The sequence below is a fragment of the Peromyscus leucopus genome, chromosome 2, assembly GCF_004664715.2.
Source record: "Peromyscus leucopus breed LL Stock chromosome 2, UCI_PerLeu_2.1, whole genome shotgun sequence".
In the NCBI taxonomy this organism is placed as follows: Eukaryota; Metazoa; Chordata; class Mammalia; order Rodentia; family Cricetidae; genus Peromyscus; species Peromyscus leucopus.
In genome coordinates this window covers 112,396,241-112,411,358 of record NC_051064.1, presented here as the reverse complement: position 1 = coordinate 112,411,358, position 15,118 = coordinate 112,396,241, and the positions used below count along the sequence as shown (strand labels likewise).

The window sequence follows — 15,118 nt, the reverse complement described above, 5'->3', positions numbered from 1 at the left end:
CCTTCTAGCACATGAAACTCAGAGATGGAACTCAGATGGCTAGCTCCTGTGGCCATTGAGCCATCCTACTGGCCCCTACTCTAAAATACGCTAAGAACCCAAAGCCCACCATCAGGACCTGGGCAGCTTTCACATGCTTGTAACCCTAGCACTCAAAGGCTGAGACAGGAGGAAGTTCACAGCCAAGCTATGCATCATAGGAAGTTCTCTGCCAGTCAATGCAACATGCTTAGACCATGGGACCCTGTCTCAAATGCGGGTTTAGATGCTTATGTATATATGTATAAAACTGCCAAATAATAAATAAAATATATTCTTTTAAAAAAATCTAAAGTTCAGTTTTTCTAAAATCCAAAAACAGAACTGACTAGGGCCCAGCCTCCAAGGAGGAAGGAAGAACTTCCTGCCACTTTCACTGATCTTATGACTCCACTTCCTGTTGTCCAGGCTCTTTGTTCTTTAACTCCAAGGTCTGTTCTCTATTTTTCTGCATTCTTCAATACCTGGCTTAAAAGTTACTCTCTTTATGAAGCAGTCTCTGAAACCAGCAGTCATAGACAGTGGGTTGGTTGTTTTGTTTTGGTGGTTGGTTGGTTGGTTTTTGGTTGTTTTGCTGTTGTTGTTGTTTTTGAGACAGGATTTTAATCTAGGTTGGCCTTGAGCTCTCTGTGTAGTTGAGGATGAACCCGAACTCCTGATCCTCCTGCCTCTACCTCCCAAGTGCTGAGAGTTCATTCTTTCCAGCAGATATTTAGTGAACACCTTGATTCCTGTTTGTAAACCTATGTTATAGTTATTGGCTCCTTAAATGTTGGATTTTTAAAAAATTACACCCAAAAGGACATTTCTTCCATGCAACAGGTTACCCACAGTCTGTTATCAACAGTCATAGATATTCACTCAAATAGCCTGGAACAGTAGAAGGATAAGCTTTGCAACCAGATGAACTTGAGTTCAGTTGCTGGCCCGCCCCTCACTGCCTGACCCTGAACAAGTGTCTGCGTCTGTAAAACGAAGATAGCAATGACCTCCACAATGACCGCTGTGAGACTGAATGGGCGCATTGTGGGCACGCTGCAAATCCGTGGGAAAATGCTTTCTAATCTATAAAGAACTACAAGAATGCAAGAGATAGTGATGCTGTGAGCAGGTGGAACAGAACAGATAGAAATAAGACCAGCAAACTTGCAAACAAGTAACAGTCATGTAGAAATTAGGGCATGAGCACAGCGGGCCAACAAAGTGACTTTCATGAAGTGTTTTTCCAGGCACTCAGGAGACGTCCTGATTCTGGTTTTAGGTGCTCAATACATTAACAAGAGGAAAACACTGGGCAGAACCGTCAGCACTGCTCAGTAAATACTAAGAAATGCATATATTTAAACAAAGAAAACCCCCAGGAGGATAGGGCTCAACTGAAAACGAGAATCAGGTTTATACAGAAGCTTATTTACCAACAATTAATTTCATAAACACCACGATAACGATAGTAGTTTTAACTACTCCATTTTTTTTTTTTTACAATGTATTTACATTGGGCACTTTATACACATTACCTCATCCAGTCACTACACCCACGTCATGAAATAGAAATTACCATTCATTCCCTTTCTACCAATAAGCCAACAGAGCAGGGGAGGGGGAGTGGAAATATAAATCCAAAGTTTATCTAAAAAGAACGAGTCACTTTACTTCCGGCAGTTGGCTAACCTCATGAGCATTTCCCCTGCTAAGCACTGTTTCTTGCTTCTGTGTGTAATTCCTCCCTCCGCAGTTACAGTTCATCCTTCTGATCAAAGCGGACTTCCTTTTTACCCAGAGATGCCCTCTTTGCACTGTCTTCCTGCTTGGGCCCGGCATCTGGTTCCTCCTCGGAGTCCTCTTCATTGTCCTCCTCATCCTCCTCATCAAGTCCCCAGATGTCCTCTTTCCTGGCCCGCTCCCTTTCCCTCTTCTTTTTGGCCTCTTCTGCCTCCTTCTTTTTCTCCATTTCCTCATACAGTTCTCTCCACTGCTGCTCTACATCCTGTTGAAAGTGTGGAATTCCAAAGTTGCACAGATGAGATAAACAGATACATTTTAGAGACCTCTGTAGTTTTCCCATTGGCGTCAGGAGTCCTAGGATGGTGGGTGTTTCACTTACATGGAAGTTTCAGTACTTCTGGGGTGGAGAGAAATCTGTGTCTGGGTATATGATGTACAGATTCAAAGCTAGGCATGGACCTGTGTACCAGTAATCCTAACACCTGGGAGGTGGAAGGAGGATCAGGAGCTCAAGGTCATCCTCTGCTAGACATTTAAGGTTGGCCTGGGCTGCCTAAGACTCTGCTTCATAATAAAAAAAAAAAGTAAAATGAGCCGGGTGGTGGTGGCACATGCCTGTAATCCCAGCACTCGGGAGGCAGAGGCAGGTGAATCTCTGAGTTCGAGGCCAGCCTGTTCTACAAAGTGAGTTCCAGGACAGGCTCCAAAGCTACACAGAGAAACCCTGTCTTGAAAAAACAAAACAAAACAAAACAAACAAAAACGTAAAATGAAATAAAATAAAGTGGCCTGGAAAGAGGCCCGAGCAAGGGAAGGTTCTGGCCCAAGCCTGACAACCTGTTTGATCCCTGGGACTCATCTAGGAAAAGGCATTGTCCTCTGACTTCCACACACAAACCGTGGCATGTGCATGCACTTACACAACAAATACATGTAATAAAAAATGTTTAAATAAAATTATTTCAAAAACTAAAAAAATACTAAAATAAAATGAATCCAGATTCATCATATATTTAGTTGATGCTCATGCCATCACCCAGCACAGGCTAAACGACATTTGTGTGTCATTTTTACTCCTCACTTTCTACATGAGGGAATCTGATGTTTGGATTTCTTCCTTATTTATTCATTTGCTTATTTTGTCCTTGAGACAGAGTGTTCCTATATTGTCCAGAATGACCTTGAATGCTTTCTTTCTTTCTTTTTTTTTTTTTTTTTTTTTTTTTTTTTTTGATACAGGGTTTCTTTATATTGCCCTAGCTGTCCTGAAACTCACTATGTAGATCAGGCTGGGCTCGAACTCACAGAGATCCACTGCCTCCGGAGTGCTGGGATCTAAGGTGTGCACCACCATGCCCAACTCTGGAACTCTTTCTTAATCCTTCCACCTCTGCCTCCCCCCTGTAGTTCTGCAGTGTTTGGCATGCCACCACAACCAGCTCATGTGGACTTTCTATATTTTGTTCTCTCCAAACTGAATACAAGCCCCATGAGATAGAAATGCCTCAATTTTACTTCATGGCTATATCCCTAACGACTGCCGTGGTGAACAGGCCCTTACCAAGTATTTGTCAAGTGAATGTATGGTTTAATAGATTTACACATGCTAGATATTGAACACATGCTAGATGTTAGGAATTTAGAAGATAGTTGCTATCATTTTTCCTAATTGATAGATGAGGAAAGTTAAATAGACTGACCAAGTTTGTATAACTATAGTCAAGGATGGAGCCTGGATTTGAACCTAAGCAGTCTACCTAGAAAGCTCATGCTCTTTACTAATATATAATAATGACACAACATCAGTGTTAGAAGCCTGGGGGGGGAGTAGTTCAGTAATGGAGTGACTCTAGTATGAACAAAGCTCTAGGTGAGATCTCTCGTATCACAAGATAAAGATGATAACATTGAATTAAAACAAGACAAAACTAGATTAAAGAGTATTTTGAAAGCTGAGCACAGGGTCAGCAAGATAACCCAGTGGGTAAAGGCAAATGCTGCCGAGCCTCACAGCTTCAGTTAGATCCGTTGGGAGTCAGGCCTGGTGCCAAAGACCTGTAATCTCGACTCCTTCGTAGGCTGAAGACAACACATGTTCAAGGCCAGCCTTGGCTACAGCATGAGTTTAGGGCCAGCCTGGGTAACTTTTGTAAAACCCTGTCTTAAAATAAGAAGTAAAACAAAAAACAAAAAACAAACAAACAAACAAAAAAAGAAGTAAAACCAAAAAAAAAAAAAAAAAAAAGTTCCAGTAATACAGCTCGGTGGTGAACAATGGCCTAGCACACCTGTCCCTAGAAACACGTGCGGCTTTTACATGGCCTCTGGGAATCTGAACTCTGATCCTCATGCTTACACTGCAAATACTGTATCAACGGAGCCATCTCTTCAGCTCAGGGCAGGGGCAGGCAGGCTGCTGTTTTTGCTTTTACCTTCTGTGTCTGTGCTTTGCTGGTACCTAGGTTTCCTGCTGAATGATTAAGCCCTGGCTATAAACCTACTTGGATTGACCTTCCTGCAGGGCCAGGACATCTGGATGCAGGACCTCTTCCTCAGGAAGCCATTGTCCCGAATCTCACTCCACACATTAAATAGTTTGGGGGAGGGAGGAGCTGGTAAACAGCACTACCATGTCCTCTGGTTTCCATATCATCTGAGGTAGGCTGAGTGGCTCCCTCTAATGGCACACTGAGAAGGCATTGTGGCACACAAAAGGAGCCAACTCAACAAGTCAAAGGTTGTGTGTGACCTTGGGCAGTTTAGCCTCTGGATCTCAGTTTCCATTCCTAAGAAATGGAATAATATCTATATTGCGAGGTTGCCTTAAGGGCCAAGTAAGATACATTTTGAAAAGTGCTCAGAGTGACAAGTCGAAGATTCCAATGAATGTAAGTTCTCTGTCTCTCAAGGCCATGTGAGCAGATAATTGGGATAATGATTGTGAGTCCTGATTGTGCAAATGGCAGAATTGGACATCTGGAATGCAGGGTGGAAAAACACCTCACCTTTCTTAATCCCCAGGTCATATTTCCAACCTCTTCAGCAAACTCTTCATCATTTGTTAGAAGGAAATTGTCAAAGATGCTGCCTGATTTCACCTGTTGAAATGAAAACCGTGAGATTATTACAACTAGGTTCCTAGGGGCCTAGAGACATGGCTCATAAACATGAGGACCTGAGTTTGGATCCCTATCATGGTGGAAAATATGTATGGCTGTGAGGGTATCTTACAACCCCAATGCTGTCTGGGGCAGAGACAGGAGGATCGCTGAGGCTTACTGACTGCCAGCCTAGCTGCAGGTTCAGTGAGAGACCCTGTCTCGAGAGATTAAGGTAGAACAGGACACCCGATGTTCTCCTCTGGCCATACACACATGCATATAAATTCTCTCTCTCTCCCTCTCTCTCTCTCTCTCTCTCTCTCTCTCTCTCTCTCACCAAAAGGCTTTTGCCATATTTATTTGTTTTTTATGTGTGTGCCTATTTCAGTTTAGGTTCACCACATCAATAATGAAGGAACCCTCAGAGGCTGGAATAGTGTATCAAATCCCCTGGAATTAAAGTTAAAGACTATTGTGAACCACCATATGGGTGCTGTTAACAAAACCAGGATCCTCTGCAAGAGCAGTAAACGCTTATAACCACTGAGCCATCTCTCCAGGCCCTTTCTCTATTTTCTTAAAATAGTATGCTAAGAAGCCATGCGTAGTGGTGCATGCCTGTAATCTCAGTACATGGCAGGTGGAGGCAGGGGGATCGGAGTTTCATGCACCTTCACACTTTTTTATGTGATAGTACTCAAAACCCTGTCATAAAATCAAAACAAGACAAAAGTTTAGTATTTGTGAGTAAAAGATTAAACCCATGCTTTACAATAGTTTCAGTGTTTAGTTCATGACAAAGGAATAAGATAGAAAGGAGCACAAGACATGGAGTTGAACAGACCAGCTCAGCTACATTCTAGTTTTATGACATTAGGCAAGTTACTCAATCCCGCTGAGTTATTCTCTCACAGGTAAATCAAGGAAGCCAGGTATGATGGTCCATACCTGTAATCTCAGGATTGGGGGGATAAAGCAGAATAATCAAGAGTTCAGGGTCATCTTCAACTACATAGTGAGTGTGAGATCAACCAGGGTACCTGAGACCCTGTTGATGAGGATGAGGAAGATGATGATGATGATGATGATGATGATGATGATGATGGTAAGTGTGGTTTATATTCCTTTGATTCCAACACTTAGAAGGCAGAAGCCGGTGACAGGCAAATTTCTGTCATGTCAAGGCTAGCTTGGTCTAGATAGTGAGTGCCAGGCTAGCCAGTGTGTGACATTGCAAAACCATCATCATCATCACCATCATCATCATTATCATCATCATAGTAATGTGAATCATGGAAACTAATAACTCTCTGATAGTAGTGTTATGAAAATTAGAACTAATGTATTTAAAGCACAGTGCCTAGCAAATGTCACTCAACAGATGAGAATGATTTTTATAACTTTTCAGTATCTGGATGTATTTCAAAGGACCAAAAGTTGGCCAGTATGTGATTTTGTATATTGATTAAATCATTGCTAAGATAGGCAATGCATGCCTTTAATCCCACACTCGGGAGGCAGAGGCAGGTGGATCTCTGTGAGTTCGAGGCCAGCCTGGTCTACAGAGTGAGTTCCAGGACAGCCAGAGCTACATAGTGAGACCCTGTCTCAAAAATAAAATAAAATAAAATAAAATAAATCATTGTTAATTTCACTCCAACAGCTATGTGAGCAAGAAAAAGTTCTTCAGTATGAGGATTATGTGCCTCTCCTCTATATTTTATAAAGCTCTGTCCTGCTGTTTTGTAACCAAAAGCCTATATATTTTTTACATTTTTGTTTTTAAAAAGAAAGGTCTTTTATTTGGCTTACATCATTCCACTGACGCTGCTTCCTACAGAAAAATAAGTGACAAATAGACACTGAAGAGCAGAATTTTTAGTTTGCTCTAAGTTATTTACTTTTAAATTGTCTTGTAAAATTCCTTTTGCAGTTGTGAGATTTTTCTGACCTTTTGGATTTTTTTTTCTTTTGAGTTGTCTGCAGTCTCACTTAGAAAACTGCCCATTTGTTGGCTTGCCCATCTCTCCTGAAAAGAGTGCTCCTAACATCCCTGTTTTCTTCAGTGACCTCTTGCTCCCTCCCTCCCTCCCTCCATCCATCAAACTCCCAGCCCTGCTTCCTAACTGCTTGGTCTTATGTTCACTTTGATCTATTCATCTCCCATCTGTGCTTACAAGTTTTTACCTGCAAAATGCAAATAGAAGGAAACACACTTCCTCCCCTTCTGTATTCATATCATTAAGAGCAAAGAACATGTGAGAGAGAGCTGCATTCAATTGTAAAATACAGTCTTAAAGATGTCTTAACAAGTTCATTCCTCTTGGATCATAGAGTGGAAAGAGTAGGGGCTAGAGAGACGACTCTAGGTAAAGTGTTTACATCCTGAGTTTGGATCCTCAGCCTCTATGCAAAACCAGGCACCATGACCCAGGCCTGTAATCCCAACACAGGGGGACAGAGATAGGTGGACTCACTGGATAGCCAGTTTGGATAAAACAGCAAGATCCAGGCTCAGTAAGAAACCCAGTCCCAAAAAAATAAGATGGGACAGGCGGTGGTGGTGGTGGTGGTGGTGGTGATGGTGGTGATGGTGGTGGTGGTGGTGGTGGTGGTGGTGGTGGTGGTGGTGGTGGTGCATGCCTTTAATCCTAGCACTCGAGAGGCAGAAGCAAGGGGATCTCAGTGAGTTTGAGCCCAGCCTGATCTACAAAGTGAGTTCCAGGACAGCCAAGACTGTTACACAGAGAAATCCTGTCTTGAAAACAAAAACAAAAACAAACAAACAAATAAAAACAAGTAAGATGGACAAATGATTGAAGAAGAACGTCCAGATGTCAAACTCTGGCCTATACATGGGCTAGTGTACCATGCATACAAGGATACAGGGTATGTATGCTAGTTTGAATTACTATCCCTTCAAAGATCATATGGAGTCCTGGATGAAGAGAATGTTTGTTTTCTGCTGTCTCCTCCCAGCTTCAGCCCTGACTCCAGAATGCAATCACTTCCAAGTGTGTGTGTGTGGGGGGGAGTAATGGACTGGGTTTGAAGGCACCAGAATAGGAAAGAGAAAGTGTTGGGGACGAGGCTGTTCATCTGGGACAGAGGCAGGATAAAGACGGTGATTGGGATGGCGGAGCATCTTGGGCTGGAAACTCAGGGCTAGAGGGGTCAGGTCAAGAAGGCGGGCTGTCTCTGTGCTTAGTTCCTTGACTTTTCCTGTAAGATGCAGGGATTCTGTGGCTAACTGGATGTTCCTGGTTAGCTGAGTGAAGAGGAGTATGACCTGGGAGTCAGGCCTAACCAGAAATTGTAAGGAATAACATGCCGTGAGGATGATGTCAGCATTATTCAGAATCATCATCATCATCACACACACACACACACACACACACACACACACACACACACACACACACACCTTGGGTTTCAGAAACTAAGTCTCTGGGGCTTCATTCCAGATCAGTGTCTGTGACCCTCTGTTGACCTACACACATGAGAATTAAGGCTTGGAGAGCACTCTTCTGACGTGGTGAAATTCTTCAAATAGGAAGGCTTGCCTGTTTAGACAGGTTGACAGAGCCCAGGAAAATTTGTGCCAAAAGTTTTAAATTGTTTTAGATGAACAAAGATATAGAATAAAATCTGTATACTAATGCTTTTAGTGGAAAAAAACATTTTAAAGACCAGTGAGATGGCTCTGAAGGTAAGAACACTTGTGGACAAGCCTGGTGACCCAAGTTCAATCCCTGGAACCCACAATCCCTAGAACCCAAGTGATCAAAGGAAAGAACTGACTCTCACAACTTATCCTCTGACCTCCACCACACATTGGCCATGGCGCGCACGCGCGCGCGCACACACACACACACACACACACACACATTAAATAAATGTAATTTTTTAAGGAAACAGAGTATGCACATTAATATGTTTTTATATATTTACATGATATAGAAAGTTCTGGTTTATTCAAAAGGAGCAGCTTAAAAAAAAAAAAGGAGAGATAGCAACGTGAATGTGTATGATTTGTATCCGTGTTTTTCAGATAAGCCAGGAAGGAAAGAAATATCTGTGTCCCTTCCTTCTCCCCCGCCCTTCTGAACCCCGGCCCGGCATCTGGTAGTGACTTCATTCTGTTTCTATGTTGACCTCCTGAAGTCAGAAAACCAAGAAAATAGAAAAAAAAAAATAAAGCAGGAAATGAATAAAGAAACTAAGAAAGTAAAACATGGGGGCCCTTGTTCCAGAAGCTTTGGCGACTGACCAGTTAGAGGTGGAGACAGGAGGATCAGAAGTTCAAGGTTATCTCAACTGCATAGCCAGTTGGAGGGAGGCCAGTCTAGACTACATGAGACCTTATCACAAAACAAAACAGCAAATCATGTAAGATCAACAAAGGCATCAAAAAGTATTAGTAGCACATGGAGTAGGTCTGATGAACAAAGACTGTTGCTCAGGCCCAAGTTTTCTGCTTATCTTACCAGATGCATATCTTCAGGAAATTTATTCAACTTTTCTGAGCCTCCTTTTGATGTTAAGAAACAGATATACGGTGAAAATTAAACAAATATGCAAAGTCTTAATACAGTGGTGTATAGAAGGGACCAAGTAAATTTTGGCTCTTATGATTTTGAAGACAAATATAATTACTCCCATTTTAAAGATGAGTGGTTTGAGGTTTAGAAAGATCAAGATTTATTCAAGTCTGTAACTTCCAGGCTGGGGCTTCTTCTACTTTGTGAGAGCTACAAGGACCGCTGGTCAGGGGCTGTGAACCCAGAGTGCTTTACCTGCCAAAGATCCAGGCCAAGGACGCTGATGTTATAATAATGACAAATGGTGGGGTCAGGCTTGTATTTGGGGTTGTCTATCTCTGGGTGAATCCACTCCCCCTGATAATTGGGATTGTCAATGATCCGAGGTTTCCATTGTCCCTAAACAGAGAACCAAGAGTGGACACGTCAGTAATAATTTCCCAGTCTTCTAATATCATGCAATTAAAAAGCATCAATCAATTTATAAGCAGTTGTGTAGCAGATTCCTTGAATTTTCCCTTTCTTCGAGTAAAGGCATAAGACTCTTCCCAGTTCCCTTTTCCACCTACTGGGAGTGAAGGGACATGGCAGGAGCCTCTTCTGGCCTGGCCCTCTCTCTGAAAAGGCACATTCATGAGGTTAAGGAAACAAAACTTCTTGAAGAACATTGTCTAAGTATCTTAGCACTTGGGGCTGTCCTCGTTCCTCTGTGTGGCACAGGAAACTGTGGCCAGATAAAATGCCTGCTCCAATCAGTTTTATTGCTGGATCATTTCTCAGCTGACTCCTTCAGTCCTTGCTTCTGACATGACCTCAGGAGTTGACCTTTAAAAATCCTCTATCCCCCAAATACTTTGGACTCATGGGGATCCTACTCTTTGCCCTTCTGGCCTGCTTCTAAGACGCTGGATTCCTGAGCCCGAGATCACTTCCTGTTTGTATCTTGTTCCTTGAACTGGCAGCTTTTCCCCACTCTGGACAAGCTCCTTGCCCAAGCCTGCCTGAACCATTACCTTAGTGCTGGCTTTACCAGCCTCCCTCCCCCTTGCAAACAGGAGGAGGCTGAGAACAGGCCTCTGATGTGGCCACTGTCCTATTTGGAGTGAAGATCTCAGAATTTCTGCTTTGTTTTTACTTTGTTTTGAGACAAGATCTTGCTATATAGCCCAGCCTGGCCTTGAACTTGCAATCCTGCCTCAACCTTCTGAGGGCTAGGATTAATAGACCTTCAGGTTAGAAATTTTATTTTCTAATTAGAATTGACATCTCTCCCATCTGATTTCCCTGTATAAATTTTCACTGAAAAGAGAGGCCCCTCACCTTGTACTTGACGTTCGGTATCAGGGGCCCTTCCCACACCCCATCCATTGCCTCGTTCCAGTCATCCGGCTTCTTGGCCTCTGGGTCTGGGATGAACTCAGAGTCCTCCCAATCCTAAAACAGAATGTTCCTTCATGAAGATGGTGACATGGTCTGGGAGGAAATGAGGACTCAATGCAGACAGGGGGACGTGGTTCTCCACCCGCCCTGCCCTCTCGCTCTGCTGAGTGATGGCCCAGGGCAGGAGAAAAAAGGCCTTTACCGACCCCAGGGGTCACCGTCATTCTGACCTTGGATGCTTTAACCCCACCTCAGATGGGTATCATCCTGGTCGCTGACCTCACCCTGCCCTCGGTCGTGGGAGCTGCTGCTATGGTTTGTATGTGGTTTGCTCCCACACAGTCTTCCCCTTGAGTCTCGCTACCCTGAGCATCCCTGCTAGACCTGGCTTGAACTCACACCCTCATTTTCTCATGGCGCCAACCTCCCAGACACTTGACTTCATCGTCTGCCCTAATGTCCTGACTACACCTTCTTCTCCCTGAGATCAGCTTCCCAGCTAAACTCCCTCTGACCTCAGGTTTCTTATCTTCAGGATCCTCTATCTGCAGCCGTTCATCCCATTTCCTTGGTTTTCTGGCATAGGGGTCTTTTATTTTCCTGGGAGGTAAAAAGTCCCAGTCATCTTCCAGGCCCCCAGTTGTCACCTTCTCGTTGTCAATTTTGACCTCGTAAGTCGCATTAGGGCGAAGGATCAGAGTGTACAGGTGAGTGTCTTTATTGATCTGTAAAGGGAATGGGTGATACTTCAGTTCCATACAGGACATTGTCAATCTCAGGCACTGTGTGGCCTGAATGTCCTCTCCCACATATTTACACACACACTTTACCACATTCCTTTCCCCTTCCTCTAGTTAATACATCTACAGGGATTCTGGACTCACCCTGCTGGTGCACGCTCCTGTGGTCTCACTTCTGTGGTCCTCCATCTTCTAGACCCTACTCTTCTGAAGCTTGATCATTCTGTCTGTCCTATTAAACTGTGAGCTTCTCAGCAGCAGGGGTCAAATATGATTTCTCTATCATGTCTAAGCTTCCAAGCTGAGACTTGCCCCAGAGGAGGACTCAGAACATCCCCATGTTACAAGGCTGGTCAGGAAGGCCTAACTTCAACACAAAACCCCTAATGCCCCCAGCCTTATGGGCTTTTCTAGACTGTTCCTGCCGTTCTCTGTACAACCAACAGCCCTTTCAGCCCTCAGGCTGTGCCTCGGTTTCTTGAGTTTCCTTGGCTTTGCTCATGCAGTCTCCTCTTCCAGGAGTTCATCTTTCCATAAAATTGTCACACTCGTTTACTAGAGCATGCTCGTCTTTCAGCACGAAGAAGGCTTCTCCAGGAAGCAATCCTTATCCAAGCCTCCAGGTGGAGGAGGAGCCCTCTTTTCTTCCCCTGTATTACTTTCCTTTGCTTGACTCTTATCTTTACTCAAATGTGAAAGTTTTGTTTGTTTTGTTTTGGTAAGATCTTGCTGAATTGCCCAGGTTGACATTGAACTCACAACCCTTTCATCCCAGCCTTTAGAGTGGCTGGGATTATAGGTATAAATCATGGTACCAGGCTTTACTGTGAATTTGGTTAATTCAAAAGACTATTGGGCTAAATCTATCCCCATGCTCAAAGCCCAAGGCAGAATTAACATCTGGTTAATAATGCCTGTTAGGACTGTTGATTGACCCTACCCACTGTCCTCTAGCTAATCTAGAGGCTTCTAACTTTGGTACTGAGATAAACTGACCCACCCACCTCATGTAAGCTCAGCACTCCTGACCCCCACCCTAGTATCTACAGTGGGGAATGATACCACACCAGCCATCATACCACATTACTTCCCAGGTTTTTCGGTCAGCTATTCTGGGGTGAGCTCCTACAGTGTGTCTATAGAGCACATTTCTAGGTCTACTTAATCTGTAAAACGGAGATGATAAGGTTTAATTGATAGAGTTCTTATAAGAAAAAAATGAGATAATATGTATAAAAGTTTTCCCCCCAGGGCTGGAGAGACGGCTCAGCAGTTTTGAACACTGGCTGCTCTTCCAGAGGACCTGGGTTCAATTCTCAGCACACACATGCAGCTCATAACAACCTATAACTCTGGTCACAGGGAATCTGACTTCCTACTCTGGTTTCTGTGGGCATTAGACATGTATGTGGTGCACAGATATATATATATATATAGGCAAAATAACCATACATATAAAGATAAATAAAATTTTAAAAATTTAAAGGATAAAATCCTTTGCCTAGGCTGAGGACTAATACACATACTCACCCTGCACTTGAGGGTCTTGTTGTTCTCATGGTATTTCCCTTGGTGATAAAGGATGACCTGTAGTCTGTTATTGCCAAAGCCACAGATGTCCGGGCCTGGAAATTAAACCCCAAAGTGTGATTTCACATCTATTTCAGGCAACATGCCCAGTCTGAGGCCAAGACCCAAGACAGATACAGCCTGTGTAGCACTCAGTATTTCCAGAAAGAAACAGATGCCACACTCAAAGTCAGGATTATTTCAGACGGATTTAATGAAAGGGATTATTTACAAAGGGGGAGAGGCAAGATGTTGAGAGAAGGAAAGGTACAGTGCTGCCCTGGGCTAGCCGCAGCAAAGGCAGGGGCAAGGGGAGAGAGTACCAGGCCCCGAAGAGAGGCTGGGGCAGGCACAGCAGGAGAGAAGCAGGCTTTCAGTTGAGAGATACAACTCAAAAAATTCCTCTAATCTCCTGCCAGGGCCCCACTGGAAACCCCTCTTAAGCCAGGAGTTTCTAACATGTCACTTAATTCTGACAAATAAGCATTCCCATCTCCACTTTAGATGGGGGTGGCTCAGAAAAGCCGAGCAGCTTGCCCACAGTCAAGAGCTGGTAAGATGCCTTGCTAGAATTCAAAGTCATTCCTACCTAGTAACAGAGCCTGAGAGCTCGTCTGCTTTGTGAGAATTCTAGTGAGAAGTGTGGACTGGAGCGGTGGAGCCCAGAGAGACCTGAGACTCTCATGCTACTGCTCTCTACTGATAACTCAGAAAGGACTTCTCAGCCTGTCAGCTACTATTAAGTGTGAAACACCCTCACACACACACAACATGTATACATACAACACAACACACATACACACACTCACACTCATACACACAAGGCATTTACACTATACTCTACCCACACTGGTCTTCTCCCTACTTATTTACCATGCACTTGAATTTCATGCCTGAGCTTTAATTAATACATGTTGTGGATTCTGCTCCTATTACATGCTCTCCTCCTCCTCCTCCTATTAAAATCAAACTCACTCTTTAAAGAACAATTAACACCTCCTCCAAAAGGCCCCCAGTTGGACTGAATCATGCTGTCTCTTAGGATCTCATAGCGCCTCATCAATACCTCTTTTCTCCAAAACCTTTTTAAAGATACTATGGAGCCTTGGCTGTCTCACCAGCCAAATGAAGCACCGCATAGTCAACATGGGCATTCAAGGGGTCACATTTGGTGCGAGGCTCTGAGGTATACCTCCAGACCTCCAGGAGCTCACAGCCTAGGGAGAGAGATTCCATGTAACCTTGGGGAGAAGGTGAGTGTAAGCAGTCAAGGAGTAAAGGGTGGGTTGCCTGGCCTAGGACGTGAGATGGGAACAGAGGTGATGAACGCAGGTGAGGGACTGTGGAGGGACTGCGTGTTCAGGTGATATGTAGACAAGGCTGGCCTCACATTCCTAGCAATCTTCCTGCTTCCGCCTCTGTGTACTGACATGTAGCATCACACTTGGTTCAGATGCCTTTTTAAATTTAAAAAAAAATTTTTCCCCGAGACAAGGTTTCTCTATATAACAGTCCTGGCTGTCCTGGAACTCGATCTGTAGACCAGGCTGGCCTCAAACTTACAGAGATCCCCCTGCCTCTGCCTCCCAAGTGCTGGGATGAAAAGTGTGCACCACCACCATCCGGCTAAATTAAATTTTTATGTTTATGTTTATCTTACGTGTGTGTGTTTTGCCTGAGTATATGTCTATGTACCACTTATGTGCCCGGTACCAATGGAGGTCAGACAAGGGAGCTGGATCCTCTGGAACTGGGGATGGTTGTGAGCTGCTGTGTAAGTGCTGGGAATCAAACCCAGACCCTCCCGACGGGCAGCCAGTGCTCTCTCCAGCCATCTCTCCAGCCTGGCTCAATACTTTTTTAAGAATATAGATTTCATTCTGCTTTTTAAAGAGTTATTCAGCTGCCTGAAGGGAGAAGATGCAGGCTTTATAGATAAGTCTATCTATACTCAAATCCTGGTTTTCTACCACCTTGAGCAAATTTCTTACCTTTATTCCCTCATCTGCAAAATGGGAAGAGT

At 43.8% G+C, this 15,118-nt stretch overlaps 1 protein-coding gene across 1 annotated transcript in view; it reads right to left on the bottom strand.

Annotated features, from left to right (window-relative positions):
- Positions 1 to 1,179: 1,179 nt before the first annotated feature.
- Positions 1,180 to 15,118, bottom strand: part of LOC114707623 (calreticulin-like) — a 36,005-nt gene continuing 22,066 nt past the window's right edge. Inside the window, exons 4-9 of the mRNA XM_028890407.2 lie at positions 13,057 to 13,151; positions 11,302 to 11,511; positions 10,727 to 10,840; positions 9,662 to 9,805; positions 4,770 to 4,862; positions 1,180 to 2,026 (exon numbers count right to left, since the gene is read on the bottom strand). Coding sequence (XP_028746240.1) covers positions 1,775 to 2,026; positions 4,770 to 4,862; positions 9,662 to 9,805; positions 10,727 to 10,840; positions 11,302 to 11,511; positions 13,057 to 13,151 — 908 coding nt within the window. The 3' untranslated portion in view covers positions 1,180 to 1,774. The remainder of the gene's footprint in view (positions 2,027 to 4,769; positions 4,863 to 9,661; positions 9,806 to 10,726; positions 10,841 to 11,301; positions 11,512 to 13,056; positions 13,152 to 15,118) is intronic.